The sequence below is a fragment of the Poecilia reticulata genome, chromosome 3, assembly GCF_904066995.2.
Source record: "Poecilia reticulata chromosome 3, P_reticulata-male-v2, whole genome shotgun sequence".
Classification (NCBI taxonomy): Eukaryota; Metazoa; Chordata; class Actinopteri; order Cyprinodontiformes; family Poeciliidae; genus Poecilia; species Poecilia reticulata.
In genome coordinates this window covers 625,089-647,027 of record NC_088832.1, presented here as the reverse complement: position 1 = coordinate 647,027, position 21,939 = coordinate 625,089, and the positions used below count along the sequence as shown (strand labels likewise).

Sequence of the window (21,939 nt, the reverse complement as noted above, 5' to 3'; positions counted from 1 at the left end):
TATTGGCTACCTTCGACAGAAAAAGGAGCTAAGTCTATGAAAGCAACGTAGCAGTTTAGCTAGATTTCCAGGGCATAACATGGCAGTTTATTATGACTCAGCCAAAGTAATAAAATAACTAACTGCACTCTGATTTTTATTAATGTGTTTCACTCTATTGAGCAGTGAAAGTAAATAAAACGTGTTACATGTATTTTGCTTTAAGTATTTATTTACTGGAGGGTTTTTAATGTTAGCGCTACAGAGCCACAGCTAACAGCCAGCTCCCCACTTCAGCAGCGCAGCTTCTTTTTTTAATGGCGGTTGGCAAACAAGGTGCATTACCGCCACCTTCCAGGTTGGAGTATGGATCAGAAGCTCATAGCCTCCTCATAACAGCAGCGCAGCTCTTCTTCCTCCTACACTTTGAACTGAACCATTGTTCTAACAATGGTGGGGGGAACCTAAAAATTATTTCTTAGATGAATGGCAGATTTACTTCTTTGTTTCTATTGCCTTTATTCTATTGACATTGTTTAAGTACAAGGGTTTCTTTCATGATTTCTTTGGGGGGGGGGGACCATTCTAGACTTTTCCAAGATTGGGGAGGTCCGGGCCCCCCCTGGCCCCCTCCTTGGAATTACTCCTATGCCCAGAGAGGACCATCATATGCACAGAGAGAACAAGCATTGGAACAGTGCAAACACTAAGGAAAGCATGTATCCCAACGTAGTTTCTAAATCAACAAATAGGTTCAAAACAGAAGTAATTGCTGTTCTCTCTCAGTGGTTGAACATAGATTAATGACATAAGCAGGAGGAAAGGTACACCATGTCCACGTCAGCAGTCCACCACAGACAACATGGTCTGTAATATAGATATATTACTGCTGAAATATTGTGCATTCTATTTATTCCTTCATTTCTGCCACTCGTGACAAAAACAAATTTATCAAATTGATCATAGACCTAAAAGACAGAAACTGTGTAGCATCTTTGATTTTGTTTCATTCCTCGTGTTTTTGAAAATTGAGCTGTCCAAGCATTTAGATATGGTAAATTTTATTTAGGTAACAAAGCAAAACAAACAAACAAAAACAGACCCAGACAGCATCAGTTCTGGTTTCTTTTTTTTAATCGAAGGTAAAGATCAGCAGCTATTACTCAGATGTTACTCGATGTGTAGAAGGAGCTGGGAGAAGAAACATGCTTCCTGAGTAAACAGTTTGTAATCTTGTGCGCGTCCAGCTCCACCTTTGCTGGAATATTATAAAAGGACTTGTTCTCCCATTGAGTTCTGTCATTGAGTCAACCCGTAGGACCAACATGGGCTCCCAACGGTTGCAGCCCAGATCATGGCTTGTCTTCCTGACTCTGCTGGTCGGCTCTCTGTCTCAGACTGGTAACACATTTCACAGCTTCACTAACAACTCAAGTAATTCTACATAAAATTTTTTGGGTGTCTGATGTAAATGTTTTATCCTGAGAATTTTCTTCTACTTTTAATACTTTAGTGTCTAATTCACATGTTTTTATAGAAAGGACAAATATTTTAAACTGAAAAATGGAAATTAAAATCTTGTCTAACTGATTTGGTGACCTCGCAGATACCCAGGTTTTATTTACTGAGATTTGATGATGAAGCATAAATATTTGATATTTAAAATATATAATAATGTGTTCAACTAGTCAGTTATAATTTCTTGTTTTCACCACAGTAACGATCGTCCCTTCTCTTCAGACACTGGATCTGACTTCAGGTAACCATGCAAACACCAGCATTTTGGGGTTTGACTACTACTATCAGTATTTATCAACTTGTTTGTCAATTCTTTTCTTTCTAACGTTCTCATTCAACAGCCAACATGTCTCACCTTGACCAAGTCTGCACAACTTGGGGAAACTATCACTTCAAGACCTTCGATGGGCATTTCTTCCAGCTGGGCTCCACCTGTAACCATGTGTTGGTCTCCCACTGCGGGGGAAGCTATGAGAGTTTCATCATCCAGATGAGGCGGGGCCTGGTCAACAACACCGCCACCATCAGCAGCATCACCATGAAGCTGGATGGCTCAGTGGTGGAGCTCTCCAACAGCTCCGTCATATTCAACGACCAGATGTGAGTTCAGTCCAGATCTCGTCTCTGGTTCATGTCATGTTTGCCACAGACTGAATCTCTGCAGGAAGAGTTACAGCTACGGTTAAGTTACAACTTCATATTTACATTCATTGCTGTTTATCATTCTCATTGTTTGATATATATATATATTAAGAGTTTAATCATAAACTTGTGTCAAAGTTATTGGAAAGCTTAGCTTTTCAGATCAGTTTAAGGTTTAGTTTAGGGGTGTTTTTTTATTTAATGGAAAATGTTTGGTACAACAGCTGGAGATAGGCACCAGCACCCCTCCCGACCCCACTCAGGGACAAGGGTGTAAGAAAATGGATGGATGGATGGATGGATGTTTGGTACAACACACAGTAATTATGATTTTAATATCATTAAATTCAGGCCACAAACATCCAGCTCATTTTTACTCAACAGACTCTAAGTACTCAGTCTTTGACCAAAAACATGAACTCCTTTCTTTTTTTGTAAGGAAAACATCTGAGAAAATTTCCACAACTTAATGTTTATAATCCCAAAATAAAATATTTACAATAAAATCATTTTGAATTTTAAAGTGGAAAAAAATATGGCCACTGAATGCTTTCAACTTGGTGATTTTGGCCCACAGCTCAAACAGTTTGGATACCTCTGATTTAGGCAAATAGAGAACTGAGTTAACTTAGAGCTGGAATATCTGACATGAAATCCTATGTTTTTCTCTAAGCCAGCTCTTTGCACATCATCTCTATGTTTGCTTCTGCCCTACAGTCTCACTGCTCACATACGCCTCATACCAAGATCTCTGATCTACCTATGGCATTACTGTTGTTAATTTATGTTTTTAAGTTGTTAATTTACGTTTTTAAGTTTAGAAGGTGAAAAAATATCTCAGCCAGTTAAAAATGCAGGATCCTTTTGAAACAAAGATGGAGAAAGTGACAGAGTTGTTTTCAGCTGCTCACCTTCTGTCTAATGCACCTGCACAGTAAAACCTCTGCAGAGTTCATGTAAAATGCTGTAAGCAGACACAACGCAGTATGTTGTGTGCATTGCTTAGAAAGGAGCAAAAAAAGCTCCATTAATAAGACAGAAGAAAAAGTGTTTGTGTTTTATTTTCTTTTCTCTTCTTTTCTTTTCTTTTTTTCTTTTCTTTTCTCTTTTCTTTTCTTTATTATTTCTTTTCCAGTGTTGTTCCTAAAGTTTGTGGGTTCTCAGAACTTGTTTTAAAATGTTAAAGTTCTTCAATTAAAAGATCTTGAAGTCAAAATGGAAGGGTTTACTGAACATGTTTTCTGACTGATGTTGCTTATGTCTAATGTTGAATTATTTTGCCTCAAAATGTTTCCTCAGTTTTTAGCTTCTGCTCTGTGGCTCATCTTGTTCCTGTGTGTTTGCTGCAGGGTGTCTCTGCCACTTGTTGCCTTTGGAGTGACAATCAAAAGGACCACATCCAGCATCTTTGTTGAAGCCAATCTTGGAATCAAGGCTATTTGGAATTTGGATGACTCCTTAGATGTATGAAGGACACAAACAGACTAAGCACATCATTAAGTCTTTCCAAGCTAAAGTTATTCAATCTTTTACAATTAACACAAATATCTCAGACGTAAAAACAAAACAATTAATTCTTTTATGTGACTACATTTCACAGAAAAAGTAAGAAAACTTGTGTTTGAGGGATTACTTCTTTGAAAGCCTATGCCACATGTTGAATGAAAATGTGTTTTCTGGCTGAGCAGCAGTGACTCGTTTTATCAGACTGGAGGTGAGGACTCCAGGTAGGCCTGTCTGTCCTCAACATTCCCAGATTCCAGAGGTCGTTTCTAATAAACCCAGCCATGTGGAGGACATGTTAGAAGACAGAGTTTGCTCCCAACTAATGGGGATATGGAATTTCCTCCAAGCACGGCCAGAGAGGCAATTACTGCATGAGAGCAATCCACGAAAAATAATTCAGAGCTAAACTCACAAACTGATAAACTCTATATTTAAGGTAAAATTGACAGGTTTTTCAGTGGTGTAAAATTATAATTTCAACAAATAAAAACAAATTCAAAACAAATTTATTTCTTCACTTTTTGTACTAAATGTAATTATGTTGGAGCATATATAGCTCTGCCCTTTGTTGTTATGAAACTAAATGTCTGCATTATATAGTACACCTTTACTAGGAAGACTGTTTATAATAAACTCTGATACGTATATTCCTCCATGAACATGTTTTAGTGCTCACACGTCATATAACTTCATCTCTTTATGTGTCATGTCTTTACAGATTGAGCTGGATAGCAAATATCAGAACCAGACCTGCGGACTGTGTGGAAACTTTGATGGGATAGCTAATGATTTTATGAAAGATGGTAAGGTCATTTAATGGTAACTCAGCATGGATGCTGGTAAGGGTGACTGTGGCTCTGTAGAAAGAGTAGTTGTCCTGTGATCGGAAGACTGTAGGTTCAATTCCAGCTTCCTCATGTCAATGTGCCCTTGGGCAAAGATTCTTAACCCCAACTTGTATGTGAATGTGACTCTAGTGTAAAGCGCTTTGAGTGGTCAAAATGATTGGAAAAAGCGCTATATAGGTTCAGTCCATTTAAAATATTGCAATTAATTTAGCTTCTACATTCTATGAGAAACTCTGTACTTTTCCCAATGACAGACTTTAGGATTGAGAACGTAACACCAGATTTCAAAAGAAACCACTTTAAGCTTTCCTTGGCTGTGGGCTGAAGTTTCTGGGGAAAAAGTTAATGTTTTCTGCAGCTCTGAGTTTATTTTTGATAGATTTTGATTAACTTGTCTGTAAAATAATGTGCTTCAATGTCTTTGTGCTTTATAAAAGATGATGAGAAAATACTGTAAACCCTCTGTTGTTCTGTCAGTTATTTAAGAAATCTGGATAAGTAGCTCAGTTTCAGAAAGACATGGAAATTATATCCATTTATGTTTTTCCTTAGTTTGCTGAATTCATTTACTTATTGATACACACCAAGTTTGGGTTGTCTTTGCTAAATATTCTACAATGACATCTAATGTGAGAGTAGTTGCTGGTTTGTGACAGGATGGTTACTGTGTGACTGATTGTAGGGGCTGTGCTGTCTGTAGTGGACTTGGCTGAGACTTACAAGGTAAACGGGCCCACTGAGACGTGTGTGGAACCCGACCTCAGCCCGATCCGGAGCTGTGGGGATAAGGTAATGATCCATATCATCATCAGTCACATATTAATATCAGAACACTTCATTACTTTATTACTTTACCTTAGCAACAGCAGACCCACATACTGAGCTGTGACGCTGAAGTTAGCGTCTGATTTAGAGTTCCAATTCTGCGGTTGAATGAATGAAACAGTTTACATTCAACCCCTAATTGACCAGAAGCCTCTATGGACTGAGTTGACCACAGACTGAAAGTGTTTATAATTTTTACCCCCAGCTGCTTTGTGAGAAGACCTTCACCAACGATCCGTTCAGCAGCTGCCAGAACCTCCTGGATGTGGAATCATTTACCAAGGCGTGCATGGCAGACATGTGTAACTCAGAAGAGAACACAGAGTCCATCTTGTGCAAAACCATCTCAGAGTTCTCCAGACAGTGCGTCCATGCAGGTGGAAGACCCCAGCCTTGGAGGAACGAAACCTTTTGCTGTAAGCTCAACACACGTAGTCTGAAGATTAGAGTCCTTCTTTGCTATTTTGTTTTAAGATTAGCTTCCTGCAGTTGATACCACAAAATGAAACAAACCGTCTTCACAGACAAGCGATGCCCATACAACATGGAGTTTCTGGAATGTAGCCGGCCATGTCAGGACTCCTGCTCCAACCCACAGGCCAGTCAGACCTGTGACAACCATTGCCACGATGGCTGCAGCTGCCCTGCAGGTAAAGACACACTCATGTTCTAATACAAGCATCCATGCTGAGTTATTTATTGTTCAGGCAAATTAATGATCATCTTTCCTGCCTTCAGGAATGGTGTTTGACGACATTGGTAACACAGGATGTGTCACAGCTGATCAGTGCCCATGTCTCCATGGCAACCAGATCTACCAGTCAGGAGAGTCCTACTCATTCAACTGTAGATCCTGGTAAGCTGGGAACATATGTAACTCTACCAGGTCCATATATGGAAAGAAAATCTGAGTTAGCCAGTAGCATGTTCCTATGTGACGGGTACATAGTTTGAATAATTAATTTGAAATGCATTTTATACTTTCATGCTAATGTTTACAAGGTCGTTTAAAAAAGTATGTGTCATAGCTTCACATTAAATATGTACTTTCATAGTGAGTATCTATTTGCCAAACAAAACGTTTAACTTTTAAAATTATTTTCAAACAAAATATTTATTTTCCAAATAAAATATTTAACTGGCCCTAAAAGTTTTGCTTTCTAACTAAATAGATTTAGTTAGTAACAAATATTTAGATTTCTAGCTAGATAATTACCTTGTAAATATATAGCTAAATTAGTAGGGCTGTAGCGATACAATAATCTCACGATACAATACGATACACGATATTCAACTCACGATACAATATATATTGCGATATTCAGCAAATGCTACAATTCAATACACTTTTGCGATTTTCTGAAAGATTTTAGAGGGACAGAGTGATTTTGGTGACATTTTGTGACTGTTGGAGTTGGACTGAATTAATTTAACTGAAAACTGATTAAAATCACCAACTACACAATACCTGGCTCTGGTTGGACATGGACACAGACTTAAAGTCGATAGCTGGACAAAATGAATTACAGAAGTGGTGAGGAAACATGTTTCTTTTAATTGAAACAGTACAAACTGAAGCTTATGTGCATTTGTAAAGTAAATAATACCTTTTTTTAACCTTGACACAACATCTGAAGGAATCACTCTAAACCTGATAACCTAATCACTCTCCCGGCGAAGCAAGCAGTGAGTGAACAAGGTGACAGATGGATGTTACGATACTTGTGGATGAATATTGATTTTTTTCTAGGAAAGAAAATATCGATATATATTGCAAAATCGATATTACACAGCCCTATAAATTAGCGGAAGTGGATTATCAAAATGAAAGCCGGACTTTGCGGACCCCATAGTTAACCACAGCAAAATCAGTACTGTTTTTAACACCAACACCTTTCAAGTCAATTAACTAAATTTTGTGTATGAATTTAACAGTGTTTGTGAGAGAGGCCACTGGACGTGTACGGAGGAAAACTGCTCGGGAACCTGTTCGGTGGAGGGAGGAGCTCACGTTACCACCTTTGATGGGAAAAGCTACACCTTCCACGGAGACTGCTCCTATGTTCTGGCTAAGGTATAAAGAGCTTTATACCTCTGTATACTTGGACAATGATTAAATTCATTTTGTAATGAACATATTTAGTGCTTAACTACACAAGTGTAACATCAGCATCAAGGCATGCTGGTTCACCAAAAGATACTTAAAAAACAAATGAAGGATAACAAACCAGCTTATGTTGTCTTAACTATAGTTTTAAAAATTAAAGTAATGGGGGTGCCCAGAGGACACCCCCAATACCTGTCACTGTTAGAAGACAGGTATTGTTGCCTTGCAGCAATAAGGTCCTGGGTTCAAATCCAGGGTGTACCTACCCTGGTCTCCCAATGACAAGACTGCTGCCAATAGCAGCGCCTCTTCCACCCTGCCAGGATTAGGAGACAGAGCCAACGCCTGGATGGATACCCTTAAGGCTTCTGTGTTAGAGATCAAAGATCCCGGTGTCTAATTGTTTTTTTCTGTAACTAGAAGAAAATACAGATAGCAGCAGGCAGCCATCTTTCAGTCAGCTAAGCAACAGTGTGCAGTAGTGTGTGTTGCCCTCTTAGCTATTTGCAGTCAGAAACAACCTTTTAAACTCACTATATATCTTGATGCTGGTAACCAGTCAATGCTCACACTAAAATGGGTGTGTTCTAACTGGGATTCCCATTTGGGCTGACAGGTTTTGTGTCACTGTGTTGCAGCAGAGTGATGGCTCCCTGTACACTGTGTTGGTGGACCTGGTCAAATGTGGTCTGACAGACAGCAGGACGTGTCTCAGAGCTGTTACTTTGGCCCTGGGCAGTAATGCCGTGGTAAGACACCGACACATTAATTCCCCGGGTTATATTTCTGTTGTTTTTCATGACATGTACGTAGGCACAATGCTAAGACTTTCAGATCATTGGATTGTGCCCACAAGCATCTACTCAAACTTGGGATAGAACTTGTAAGAACTAGTTCTAACATTGTCACTTTAAAGTTAAAATACATAAATATATAAATATTAAGACCACAGATTTTTGAGAAAACTAATAGAAAACAATAGCTGAAGCTAAACAAAAAGATCTGGAACAACATATATATATATATATATATATATATATATATATATATAATCTGCTGTCTTTCCACTTAATACCAGGTCATCAAAATTCAAGCATCTGGGCAAGTCTATGTCAACAATATTCTTTCTCAGCTTCCATTGTTTACATGTAAGTGAATATTATTATTACTGTCCATCTAACACACCCACACACAATGTCCATATACATCTACTTGTAGTATTTTATTCTGCTAAGGTTGCAGACTTTTTAAGCTGACATTCAGTGTGCAGCATCATGGACTAAAACATATGACATCTATGATCAGTTTTTGAAGATAATTAATGAAAGAAAATGGAGGAAAATTAGAGAACTCGGACACAACAGACATGTAGGCACAACACCAGAGAAAGAGTGAGACAGAAACCCACAGGCTGTTAGAAGACAGTTTATCGCCATAACACACCATATGAACTGTGATAAACATGTTGATGAAATGAAACTTGTAGGACATGTTGCTTCAATATTGACAGCTCACTGAATGCTATGTGTCTATGTGTTCTGATCTCTACAGCTGAGCTGAGCGCCTTTTGGCCATCCTCCTTTTATGTTGTAATCAGCACCAAAGTGGGAATCCAAGTGATGGTCCAGCTCTCTCCTGTGATGCAAGTCTTCGTTTCAGCTGATGTGTCACTCAAAGGAGCCACATCCGGTACATCTCCATGTATTTAGCTGGATGTAAACATGCATCTTTCAGGTTACCAAAAGCTCATCTCTGTCCCACAATGCTCCACAGGGTTATGTGGGAACTTCAATAACATAATGAGTGATGACTTCCGGGTCATCAGTGGACTTGTGGAGGGAACCGCTGCAGCATTTGCCAACACATGGAAAACCAGAGTCAGCTGTCCTGACATCGTGCCACGCTTTGGAGATCCTTGCAGCCAGGACATTAGCAGAGGTACAGATGATCTCCTGCACACAATGTTATGTTGAATGTTTTAAAGACAACCCAAATTCAGAGAGGTAGGCAACAGGTGATGTTTGAATATTTAATAAAAAAAGATGAACCAGCAAACTTGCAAATATACAAAATTCCAGAACCGAACAAAAATAAACCATAGCAGAAAGCCAGCCAGGAGGCACGAGAAGAATGGAGGGAAACCAGAGCAGCAGTGGAGAGGTTACAGGGAATAAAAGGAGGAACCAGCAAGGAGTAACTGAGAAAGAGGTGCTTAAGTACTGGGAGCTTGAATGCTGGAACAAAGGAACTGGGCTGATAGCTAATGGGTTGCAGGTGTGAATGGCAAGAACAGGAGGCAGACTGAGGAGAGAGAGAGAAAGTGGCATTGGAGGCGAGAGAGTAAGCAGGGGACAAGGAAATGAATCTAGCAATTAAGCAAATATTATAAAACTAGAGTAACTAAAAATAACTAGACACAAGAAATAAACATAACTAGAATCACTGCGAAAGGACTGAATTAAAGAAAAATTGAAACTGAACAAAATAAGAAACACAAAATAATGACACTAGAATGAAATCAAACTACAAAACAACCTAACAACCCGGGATCCTAACACACAATGTATCATCACAGCTTACCACAGGCCCTCCAGGATGTTGGGTTATGCTTTTGTGATTGTTGTGGCCTAAAATTACTACTTTTGCAGCACTGTTTCCAAAAAGTTACAGTCAATGTTTAATCTTAAATTTTGCCATAACATGATCTTACAAAAAAGGTTGAACATAACCTTCCCAATAAAGACAGAATTTTAACATAGTTAATATTTAAAGTGCAAACAACATTTTCAAGTACTTTCTTGAAATAGAAGTCTTAAAACAAATAGAACCATGTCCTGAGGAGTTGCCGAAATGCAAAAGAAAGATTTCATAGTGATCATTCAAGTTAAGAGTCTGATTACACAGCATATGCAAATCCTAGTAGAGAAATTAGTAGAGAAATAGAATATTTCAAAAATGTTTTTGGCAGAAAAGCAAGACACATGCTTTCATCTTGCAAGTTCAGCTTTCAAGAAACAGGAAGCTAAATTAGAAGGCAAAAATCAGTAAATGAGATCTTGGCCAATAATTTTAAAATAATAAGCAATGACAAGTAAGTAAGTAAATTTTATGTATATCACCATTCAAAGATCAAAATCACAAAGTGCAGATTAAACAAAGTAAAACAAAGATACACAGATAAAACATGATGCCAAAATAAAAAACCAAATTAATCAGTAGAAAGGTTTTCTGGACAAAATCTACTTTCACATTGGTACCATCAGCGGCAGCTCGAGTTTGAGCTTTAGTCCCAAAATCTCAGAAACATGTCTATGTGTGAAGTGACATCAGCCTGGATGCCTTTCATCAGAGAAACACTACTGTTTTTTTTCAAGATACACATTTTGTTATGACTTCTTTTATATTTGTGTGTTTCAGAGAACTATGCACAGTACTGGTGTTCCAAATTGACTGATCCACTGGGAGTGTTTGCCCCTTGCCACTCTGTTGTCAGCCCCAGCTCATACAAAGACGTAGGTTTGCAAATGTGAAGCATTGAGCGTGTATAAAACTCTTCTACTGTCATAGCCTTCTCCATGTCCGCTTTGTGTTTGAGCAGAACTGCATGTACGACGGCTGTAACTGTGAAAAAAGCGAGGACTGCATGTGTGCTGCGGTCTCCTCATATGTCTACGCCTGCTCAGCAGCAGGAGTCCACATCAGTGGCTGGAGGGAAACCACCTGCGGTGAGCAAAAATTAGTGAACATCTTTTCACTATTCGGAAACATATCCTTCTGCTGGGTAGATCGGAGTGTTTGATGAACCTTTTCACATTTTTTTCAATAGGAAAATTTAGCGAATCATGTCCGTCAGAAACAGTTTATGAGTACAACATGACCTCCTGTGGTCGGACGTGTCGTTCCCTCAGCCAGGCTGATTACTCCTGCCAGGTCAACTTCACTTCCGTGGACGGCTGCGGCTGTGCTGAGGGAACCTACATGAATGAAGGGGGACAGTGTGTGTCCAGTGCGAGCTGCCCCTGCTACGATAAGGACACCTTTATTCCTGCTGGACAGGCCATCATCAAAGATGGAGTAACATGGTAACGACTCACAGATGCTCATTGGAGATTTTCATATTCACATAAATATGAACCGTTTTATCATCAAAGAACATGTGGTTTAAAAATAAATTGTAAGCAAATCCCCTAATCTTGCCCCCTATGCCAGTCCAAGTCCTTTAAGTCCCAGTAGATTGTTTACTAAGTTGTCATGTTAAGCAAACGTAAATACATTTAATTTGACAAACTTTATTTGACTACATGTAACAAATAAATTTTTTTTTGTAAAGTTGGTGCTCCATTTTCTTCTGTTCAGTAAACTGACAGAGAGTAGGGCAAAAACATGGAGTTTAATGCAGTCAGCTTGTAATGCCTTGTCAAGGCTGTTTGGGGTCAGATCACTACATCCCCACATGACTCATATGATTCATATCGATTCTGTTTGTTTCATCCACAGTGTCTGCAGACATGGGGCCCTCAGCTGCTCAGGAGGAGCCAGACTACAAAGTAGGTTTCTATACATTACATCTATCTATGGGAGGGTAATTTTGTGATGTTTATACAATTAACACCTAATTGCAACCTATAATGAGGTTTGTAAACAGTGCAATGTTTCATTCTTTAGCAAAGGATGTCTTAGTCCATAATCTAATAATCATAATTTAACAATCTGCACTCAATTTCAATCTTCAGCCTCCACATCATGTGTCGCCCCCATGATTTATTTTGATTGCTCCACTGCTCAGCCTGGCACCACTGGAGCCGAGTGTCAGAGGAGCTGCAGCACGGTAGACATGCCTTGTGTAAGTACAGCAAAGCATTTCAGTTCAAAAAAGCATTTTGATGTAAATCCACGCGCCTTGTTCAGCCTAACATCTCTTCGTTCTTGCCGGGAGCAGATCAGTACAGGCTGTACATCTGGATGTGTGTGCCCAGAAGGCCTGCTGTCAGACGGAGCAGGAGGCTGCATCAATGAGACAAGCTGTCCATGTGTCCACAATGGACACGTCTACCAGCCAGGACAGACTCTCACAGTGGACTGTAACACCTGGTATTTGAGGCATTTCTGACCTTTGACTTTAAAAACTGTAGCACAGATATTAACTCTTTCATGCCAATTCTCTCCCTTCCAGCACTCACATCTGACATTCATATATTTGTTTGATTTATTTCTGTTTGTATGTCACCACAGCTCATGCAGCGGACGAACGTTCACTTGTACCAACAATGTTTGCAATGCAGTTTGTGGGATCTATGGAGATGGTCATTATATTACGTTTGATGAGAAAAGGTTTGACTTCAGTGGAGAATGCGAATACACACTCCTACAGGTAAGAAGGTTACTGGACAAATCAACATTGTTTATTTGTCAGAATTAAAATCTTTAAATGTGATGTATGTTGATGTACAAACCTGTCACTAATACACACTGGCCCAATAAATAAACATCCTTGGACACTCACCTTTTAGACATATTGAGGAGTTGAAATTAATCTTTCTCTAGCAATAGAAGTGAATTCTGGAGCCTGTTAGCGGAGAAAACTATCAGCTGTATCAATAATTGGCTTTTTTTTTATTATAAAAACACAAAGGAAATCCTATGACTGTATTACTGTCTGTTCTCACTCAGGATTATTGCAGCCCTGGTCAGGGAAACAGAAGCTTCAGTATTATCACTGAGAATGTTCCATGTGGAACCACTGGGACCACCTGCTCCAAGACCATTAAGATCTTCCTGGAGGTAAACACACCACACTCATTCCATCTACACCTGTGATCTAGTTGTTAATATCTTCCAACTGCTGGACAAGGAGACAAGATTCTAACAGCATGACAACCTGTAGCAAAAATACCACTGCCTCATCTTAGCATAGTCCTAATCTTTCTTCAAAAACCAGAGTTTATTTGTAAAGTTTTTAGAATGCTATGTATTAGTATGTAGGGAGTTGGGAAAAACATAAACCCTGTCAATCTTTGACTTGTGGAACAAAATATATACAAGGAGAAATAGAAGTTTCATATAGAGTCTTTGCAGTGTTTAACATTTTATGTGTTTTTTGTTTGCTTTGTAATCTTCATGTGTACAGGATAATGAATTCCATCTTAAGGATGACAGTTTTCAGGTGATAAAAGGAAACATCAATGTTCTCCCTGCTTCTGTACAAAAAATGGGTATTTACCTGGTGGTGACCATCCAATCAGGGCTGGTAGTCATGTGGGACCAGAAAACCAGCTTTTTCATTTCTCTCAGTCCACAGTTCCAGGTAAACCATTAAGTGTGTGTGTTGTGATTAACTAAATCTCAGCTTGGTTCTTTAGGTTTTATTTTAGATGACTGCAAGCTGGCCGAATACAAGAACACACTATCTTGCACATGAACACAAATCCTTGTATCATTTTGTTTGATATTTAGACCAACACTGATCAATGCTGGATATTTTTACTGAACTGGTAATGTACTTGATGATGATAAGTTCAAATCATATCAAATTTGTGACTGTTCTGTTTTCACCATGCCAGGGTGAAGTGTGTGGCCTTTGTGGGAACTACGATGGCAATAGTAAAAATGATTTTACCACACGCTCTCAAGAGACTGTGACAGATGTTTTAGAGTTTGGGAACAGCTGGAAAGTGTCATCTAGCTGCTCTAACGCCCAGCTTCTCAGTGATCCCTGTGCCTCCAACCGCTACCGGGCAGCCTGGTCTCAGAAGCAGTGCAGCATCATTACCAGCGCCACCTTCCACAGCTGTCATGCAAAAGTAACATGCACACAGCACAGCTACACCTAAATGGATCCATGTTTACATAAATTAAAAACTCCTTGGGAGATTAGATAGTTTTTTCTTCTCTTCATCTTTATCACTACATGCACAGATTGATTCTTTCTTTGCGTGGTGATCCAACTACTGTTTATCTATCTAAAACATCCTGTTTTAGAAAAAAAAATTACCAGGCACTGTTAGATGAAATTCCACTCAGTCAATGTTATGTTATAACATGCTTAAGAATATAAAGCATTCATAAACAGGACAGAGTAAAAGCTTTGAATAAGGCTCATAGTAGAGTCTGTTAGAGTCCACGTATTTGTTTTGTACCAAGGATAAGGGATCCTGAACAGTGGAGAGACAGTCTGGCTTCTAACCTTTGGTGTATATCTTAACTTTACCGCATGATAAAATTTCCACCACAAGCCTAACAAACCTTATTTTAGAATGTTTTAAACATGAAAAAATTGATGGGAGAATATTTGTAGTTATTCTACAAAGTCTTCTATTTATTGGCCTCTTTTGAACTTCTTTCAAAATATGTAACAGTATAGCTTACATGAGTATAATTAGAATGAGAAAGACAACATGTTTGATGTAACTGCTTTGTGTTTAAGGTCGATCCTGGCCCATACTATGATTCTTGTGTGAGAGACTCCTGTGCTTGTGACACTGGAGGTGACTGTGAGTGTTTCTGCACCGCTGTGGCTGCGTATGCCAAAGCTTGCAGCACAGCTGGAGCCTGCATCAGCTGGAGAACTCCAAAGTTGTGCCGTAAGTTTGATCATCACAACGGCTGTCATGGTGATGGAGCTATTTGATGATGTAACAAAATCAAAAATTGGATTTTGTTTAATTTTAAGTTAATTTCAGCTTTACAAAGCACCAGTTCAAAACTTTAGTAATCTCAAAATGCAAACAAATAAATCACATATAAATCAAATTAAATACATATTTCAATATAACTGACTTTTTAAATACCAATGAAATTATTCCAATTTGAATGAAGTAAGCCCTTAGACAGTGTAACAGGGAGTTTCCAGTTATATCATGCGAAACTTCATTTTATATCAAAGAAATGATATAAAATGTCCATATTTTGTGTCTGCTAGCTATTTTCTGTGACTACTATAACTCCCCTGGTGGCTGTGAATGGCATTACAAGCCTTGTGGAGCTGACTGCATGAAGACATGTAGGAATCCCTCAGGAAACTGTACCAAACTCATCACTCACATGGAAGGTAAACATGTGTTCAGCATGCTAGTTAAAGGACTTGTAACTTTACTTACATCACATTTTATTAAACAGTATTTCAGATAAGACAAAGTATTTTGAACATAAGCTAAATAAAGTTGGGTTACCGTTACTAAATAATATTCATACCACAACATAATTTCCCTATTATGTATAGTAATCAAATCATTAAGAGTGAAAAATTAAGATGCCAGGAAGCCAATGTTTAGTAAAAAGTGACTTGTTTTTCCACATTGCAGGAGGCATGTGTTATGTTTTCACCGAGTGAGTTGTAAAAACATCATGATGGAAAAGTCAACTCTTCACTTTACACCTATATTGGACATTTCATTCCCCATTAATTAACATATGTATTTTTGTATTACATAGGTTGCTATCCACAGTGTTCTAACACCAAGCCATTCTTTGATGAAGACACAATGAAATGTGTGAACTGGGACCAGTGTGGATGCTATGATGACAAAGGCATCCATTACAGCACAGGCGAGAAGGTTCCATCCAACAGCTGTTACACTTGGTATGTCTCATATAACATTGATCATTGTATTAGCATAACTGGTTCAGTAAACAGTAATAGATTGGTGATTATGTGTATGCTATCTGATTCATACATGCATTGTCATACTATATAAGGTTATATAACTAGACTTTGTGGGTTTGTGTGGTCTTTATTTTGGGCTATGTTCCATTTGGGGTCTCACACAATGCGAATACACATCTTAGTTAACTAAAATTAACTAAGATTCACACAATGTGAATCTTAGTTAAGGATTTGTATTTTGCCCCAACTGTAATTTAGCATTTATGTTTGTTATTAATTGGACAATTCCTTGAACTGTCTTCTCTGCTGAACCTAATGTTTGTTATTTGGGGTTATTTTTTGCCTATGACAAAAGCTAAGGCAAAAAGGTATGTAACTTAAGTATTTATTTATTTACTTATTTATTTTTTACATATTTGTTAAACTTTCACTTTTTTGTGGCAGTTTGACAGAAAAAAATGAGCTCCTCTGCCTTCTCCAAGTGCTATCAGTAATTATTAAGAAATAAACTGCACATTCAGAAACACCCAATAACAGCCAGGAGGAAGTTCTTAATCTTATTTAGTAACAGTAACCCAGCCTTGGTCTGGGCCTCCTTACTTTGGCTGCTACCCCTGCGACCTCCCTCCAGATAAGCGGATGGAGGGAGGGAGGGAGGGAGGGAGGGAGGGAGGGAGGGAGGGATGGATGGATGGATGGATGGATGGATGGATGGATGGATGGATGGATGGATGGATGGATGGATGGATGGATGGATGGATGGATGGATGGATGGATGGATGGATGGATGGATGGATGGATGGATGGATGGATGGATGGATGGATGGATGGAGGGAGGGAGGGAGGGAGGGAGGGAGGGAGGATGGATGGATGGATGGATGGATGGATGGATGGATGGATGGATGGATGGATGGATGGATGGATGGATGGATGGATGGATGGATGGATGGATGGAAAAAAGAAAGGAAAGATGTTCTTTGTACTGTTGATCAAGCTTGTGTATTCACAGCCGAGGCAATAGCATTATCCCAAGAGTAGAAACTATCATGAATGATAGGCTCTACAGCAATGATGGCCCATGAAGAACTCATGAGCAATTTTTCTGTAACAGTAAGATATTTCTCTGCCATTAGTAGATTAACAAAAGTTGTTGAATCCACAACTGGAGTACCAGGAATCATGTCAACATTAGTACATAGAATTTTAATGTGTGAATATCTTCTTCCTGGCACTGACAGGTTGTTTTGACAGGGAGTGGTGCAATTATGCACATTGCAATAGTTGCTAAAGGAGGAAGTGGAGGAACGTGATTTTTTTCCGTCTGTATCATACCACATAATGACAGTTTTAATAAAAATGTAAAAAAAAACAAATTTTTAAAGGTAAAAATTACGTATTGCAGTTACATTGTGGAACCTTTATTTGTGTGAGATATATTTTTAGAGAAAATTTGAAAAAAAAAATACAAAAGAAAATATTCTGTTTTTAATCAGTTAATAAAAAAAATTGTGGGATTAACACAATGTTCTATTTTTCAAAGCTCCTGTACATTATCTGGGATAATATGCATCTACAGTGTTGATTGTGAGTATATGTTGTAATTTACAGTAATCAGGATATCTAATAAATGTCAATACTGAAATTATTTTGTTTAGATTAACAATGTAAAATATCTACCTACAGCATGTACATGCACAATTAATGGAAAAACTTTCAGCTACGGTGCCACAATATACAACACTTCGGATGGTCTGGGAAACTGCATTACAGCTGAATGTGGCGCTAATGGAACTATATCAAGAAGCATGTACATATGCATGAATACTACAACCGTTGGGCCTACAACAACTCCATTTACATTTAGCACAGGTTGGAGACTGACAATAATTACTGAAAAATGCTATGATATTGTTTGATTTTGAAAAGTTTGCCATAAATGTTTTATTATATGTTGGTCTTTTTTCTTAAGCTTTAAGATCTACGTTAACAATAAACATCACATCAAGAACAAAAGAAACAACTAAGCTGAAAGATGAAACTACACCACAAATAACATATGCCACAACAACAATAATGACAGCTAGGCAAAAAACAACTCTTGTTACATCGAAACCCTCTGTTGTTACTAAAACCACAACAACTTCCAGAACCACCGGAGCAATTACAACAAAAGCTTCTAAAGCATCTACAACCCAAGCTCTCTCAACAAATGTAACTACAAGAAAGGCTGTTGAAGAACTTGTTGAATCCACAACTTCAGTACCAGGAATCATGTCAACAAGCCAAGAAACAACACTTGTTATGTCAAAACCCTCTGTTGTTACCAAAACCACAAGAACAACTTCCAGAACCGCTGGAGCAATTACAACAAAATCTTCTGAAGCATCTACAACCCATCTTCACTCAACGAATGTAGGTACAAAAAAACCTGTTGAAGCAACCTCTGATCAATTAACATTCTCCACCACAGCAAATGTTGAAACCACAATTTCAGTGACAGAGGCAGCAAGCAGAAGGAGTGAAACTACAACTGAATCATCAAAGCCATCTCTTCTTACAACCACTACAGAAGGCCCTATAACATCCACCCAGAGAGCCACAACTGAATCTCTGGAAACTACGCTCTCAGAAACAACAACAGTGAAGATTGGAAAAACAACCCCCTCGGATGTTGGCACAACAGGTCCAGTGACTGGCTCCATAACAGAAGTTGCTGAATCCACAACTTTATTACCAGGAATCATGTCAACAAGCCAAGAAACAACACTTGTTACGTCAAAGCCCTCTGTTGTTACCAAAACCACAACAACACCTTCCAGAACCACTGGAGCAATTACAACAAAATCTTCTGAAGCATCTACAACTCATGGTCACTCAACAAATATAGGTACAAGAAAACCTGTTGAAGCAACCTCTGGCCAAATAACATTCTCCACCACAGCAATTGTTGAAACCACAACTTCAGTGCAAGAGGCAACAAGCAGAAGGAGTGAAACTACAACCGTATCATCAAAGCCATCTCTTCTTACAACCACTACAGAAGGCCCTATAACATCCACCCAGAGAGCCACAACTGAATCTCTGGAAACTACATTCTCAGAAACAACAACAGTGAAGATTTTAACAACAAACCCCTCGGCTGTTGGCACAACAGGCCCAGTGACTGGCTCCATAACAGAAGTTGCTGAATCCACAACTTTAGTACCAGGAATCATGTCAACAAGCCAAGAAACAACACTTGTTACGTCAAAGCCCTCTGTTGTTACCAAAACCACAACAACACCTTTCAGAACCACTGGAGCAATTACAACAAAATCTTCTGAAGCATCTACAACTCATGGTCACTCAACAAATATAGGTACAAGAAAACCTGTTGAAGCAACCTCTGGCCAATTAACATTCTCCACCACAGCAATTGTTGAAACCACAACTTCAGTGCCAGACGCAACAAGCAGAAGGAGTGAAACTACAACCACATCATCAAAGCCCTCTATTTATACAACGAGTACAGAAGGCCCTACAACATACACCAAGAGAGCCACAACTGGTTCTGTCGAAACTGCCTTCTCAGAAACAACAACAGTGAAGATTGGAACAACAAACCCCTCAAACGTTGGCACAACAGGCCCAGTGACTGGCTCCATAACAGAAGTTGCTGAATCCACAACTTTAGTACCAGGAATCATGTCAACAAGCCAAGAAACAACACTTGTTACGTCAAAGCCCTCTGTTGTTACCAAAACCACAACAACACCTTCCAGAACCACTGGAGCAATTACAACAAAATCTTCTGAAGCATCTACAACTCATGGTCACTCAACAAATATAGGTACAAGAAAACCCGTTGAAGCAACCTCTGGCCAATTAACATTCTCCACCACAGCAATTGTTGAAACCACAACTTCAGTGCCAGACGCAACAAGCAGAAGGAGTGAAACTACAACCACATCATCAAAGCCCTCTATTTATACAATGAGTACAGAAGGCCCTACAACATACACCAAGAGAGCCACAACTGGTTCTGTCGAAACTGCCTTCTCAGAAACAACAACAGTGAAGATTGGAACAACAAACCCCTCGGATGTTGGCACAACAGGCACAGTGACTGGCTCCATAACAGAAGTTGCTGAATCCACAACTTTAGTACCAGGAATCATGTCAACAAGCCAAGAAACAACACTTGTTACGTCAAAGCCCTCTGTTGTTACCAAAACCACAACAACTCCTTCCAGAACCACTGGAACAATTACAACAAAATCTTCTGAAGCATCTACGACTCATGGTCACTCAACGAATATAGGTACAAGAAAACCCGTTGAAGCAACCTCTGGCCAAATAACATTCTCCACCACAGCAATTGTTGAAACCACAACTTCAGTGCAAGAAGCAACAAGCAGAAGGAGTGAAACTACAACCGTATCATCAAAGCCATCTCTTCTTACAACCACTACAGAAGGCCCTATAACATCCACCCAGAGAGCAACAACTGAATCTCTTGAAACTACATTCTCAGAAAGAACAACAGTGAAGATTTTAACAACAAACCACTCAAACGTTGGCACAACAGGCCCAGTGACTGGCTCCATAACAGAAGTTGCTGAATCCACAACTTTAGTACCAGGAATCATGTCAACAAGCCAAGAAACAACACTTGTTACGTCAAAGCCCTCTGTTGTTACCAAAACCACAACAACTCCTTCCAGAACCACTGGAACAATTACAACAAAATCTTCTGAAGCATCTACGACTCATGGTCAATCAACAAATATAGGTACAAGAAAACCGGTTGAAGCAACCTCTGGCAAAATAACATTCTCCACCACAGCAATTGTTGAAACCACAACTTCAGTGCAAGAGGCAACAAGCAGAAGGAGTGAAACTACAACCGTATCATCAAAGCCATCTCTTCTTACAACCACTACAGAAGGCCCTATAACATCCACCCAGAGAGCCACATCTGAATCTCTGGAAACTACATTCTCAGAAACAACAACAGTGAAGATTGGAACAACAAACCCCTCGGATGTTGGCACAACAGGCCCAGTGACTGGCTCCATAACAGAAGTTGCTGAATCCACAACTTTAGTACCAGGAATCATGTCAACAAGCCAAGAAACAACACTTGTTACGTCAAAGCCCTCTGTTGTTACCAAAACCACAACAACTCCTTCCAGAACCACTGGAACAATTACAACAAAATCTTCTGAAGCATCTACGACTCATGGTCACTCAACGAATATACGTACAAGAAAACCCGTTGAAGCAACCTCTGGCCAAATAACATTCTCCACCACAGCAATTGTTGAAACCACAACTTCAGTGCAAGAAGCAACAAGCAGAAGGAGTGAAACTACAACCACATCATCAAAGCCATCTCTTCTTACAACCACTATAGAAGGCCCTATAACATCCACCCAGAGAGCCACAACTGAATCTCTTGAAACTACATTCTCAGAAACAACAACAGTGAAGATTTTAACAACAAACCACTCAAACGTTGGCACAACAGGCCCAGTGACTGGCTCCATAACAGAAGTTGCTGAATCCACAACTTTAGTACCAGGAATCATGTCAACAAGCCAAGAAACAACCCTTGTTATGTCAAAGCCCTCTGTTGTTACCAAAACCACAACAACTCCTTCCAGAACCACTGGAACAATTACAACAAAATCTTCTGAAGCATCTACGACTCATGGTCACTCAACAAATATAGGTACAAGAAAACCGGTTGAAGCAACCTCTGGCCAAATAACATTCTCCACCACAGCAATTGTTGAAACCACAACTTCAGTGCAAGAGGCAACAAGCAGAACGAGTGAAACTACAACCGTATCATCAAAGCCATCTCTTCTTACAACCACTACAGAAGGCCCTATAACATCCACACAGAGAGCCACATCTGAATCTCTGGA

General features: G+C 39.2%; 2 protein-coding genes across 2 annotated transcripts in view; both read left to right on the top strand.

Moving 5' to 3' along the window:
* Positions 1-268: 268 nt before the first annotated feature.
* Positions 269-21,939, top strand: part of LOC103462314 (uncharacterized) — a 44,858-nt gene continuing 23,187 nt past the window's right edge. The window contains exons 1-27 of the mRNA XM_081604865.1: positions 269-1,413; positions 1,839-2,097; positions 3,489-3,603; positions 4,364-4,448; positions 5,176-5,282; positions 5,524-5,734; positions 5,843-5,968; positions 6,057-6,174; positions 7,254-7,392; positions 8,064-8,174; positions 8,504-8,573; positions 8,977-9,114; positions 9,199-9,363; positions 10,843-10,937; positions 11,024-11,150; positions 11,252-11,507; positions 11,923-11,972; positions 12,159-12,516; positions 12,658-12,796; positions 13,096-13,206; positions 13,553-13,729; positions 13,986-14,225; positions 14,849-15,005; positions 15,344-15,472; positions 15,856-16,003; positions 17,568-17,611; positions 17,711-17,896. Of these exons, the coding sequence (XP_081460991.1) occupies positions 1,305-1,413; positions 1,839-2,097; positions 3,489-3,603; positions 4,364-4,448; positions 5,176-5,282; positions 5,524-5,734; positions 5,843-5,968; positions 6,057-6,174; positions 7,254-7,392; positions 8,064-8,174; positions 8,504-8,573; positions 8,977-9,114; positions 9,199-9,363; positions 10,843-10,937; positions 11,024-11,150; positions 11,252-11,507; positions 11,923-11,972; positions 12,159-12,516; positions 12,658-12,796; positions 13,096-13,206; positions 13,553-13,729; positions 13,986-14,225; positions 14,849-15,005; positions 15,344-15,472; positions 15,856-16,003; positions 17,568-17,611; positions 17,711-17,896 (3,970 nt within the window). The 5' untranslated portion in view covers positions 269-1,304. The remainder of the gene's footprint in view (positions 1,414-1,838; positions 2,098-3,488; positions 3,604-4,363; positions 4,449-5,175; positions 5,283-5,523; positions 5,735-5,842; positions 5,969-6,056; positions 6,175-7,253; positions 7,393-8,063; positions 8,175-8,503; positions 8,574-8,976; positions 9,115-9,198; positions 9,364-10,842; positions 10,938-11,023; positions 11,151-11,251; positions 11,508-11,922; positions 11,973-12,158; positions 12,517-12,657; positions 12,797-13,095; positions 13,207-13,552; positions 13,730-13,985; positions 14,226-14,848; positions 15,006-15,343; positions 15,473-15,855; positions 16,004-17,567; positions 17,612-17,710; positions 17,897-21,939) is intronic.
* On the top strand, positions 20,167-21,459 carry LOC145551009 (uncharacterized). The gene is made up of 2 exons (XM_081604861.1): positions 20,167-21,269; positions 21,446-21,459. Exons 1-2 carry the CDS (start codon positions 20,183-20,185, stop codon positions 21,457-21,459), a joined length of 1,101 nt encoding a protein of 366 aa, XP_081460987.1. The 5' UTR covers positions 20,167-20,182.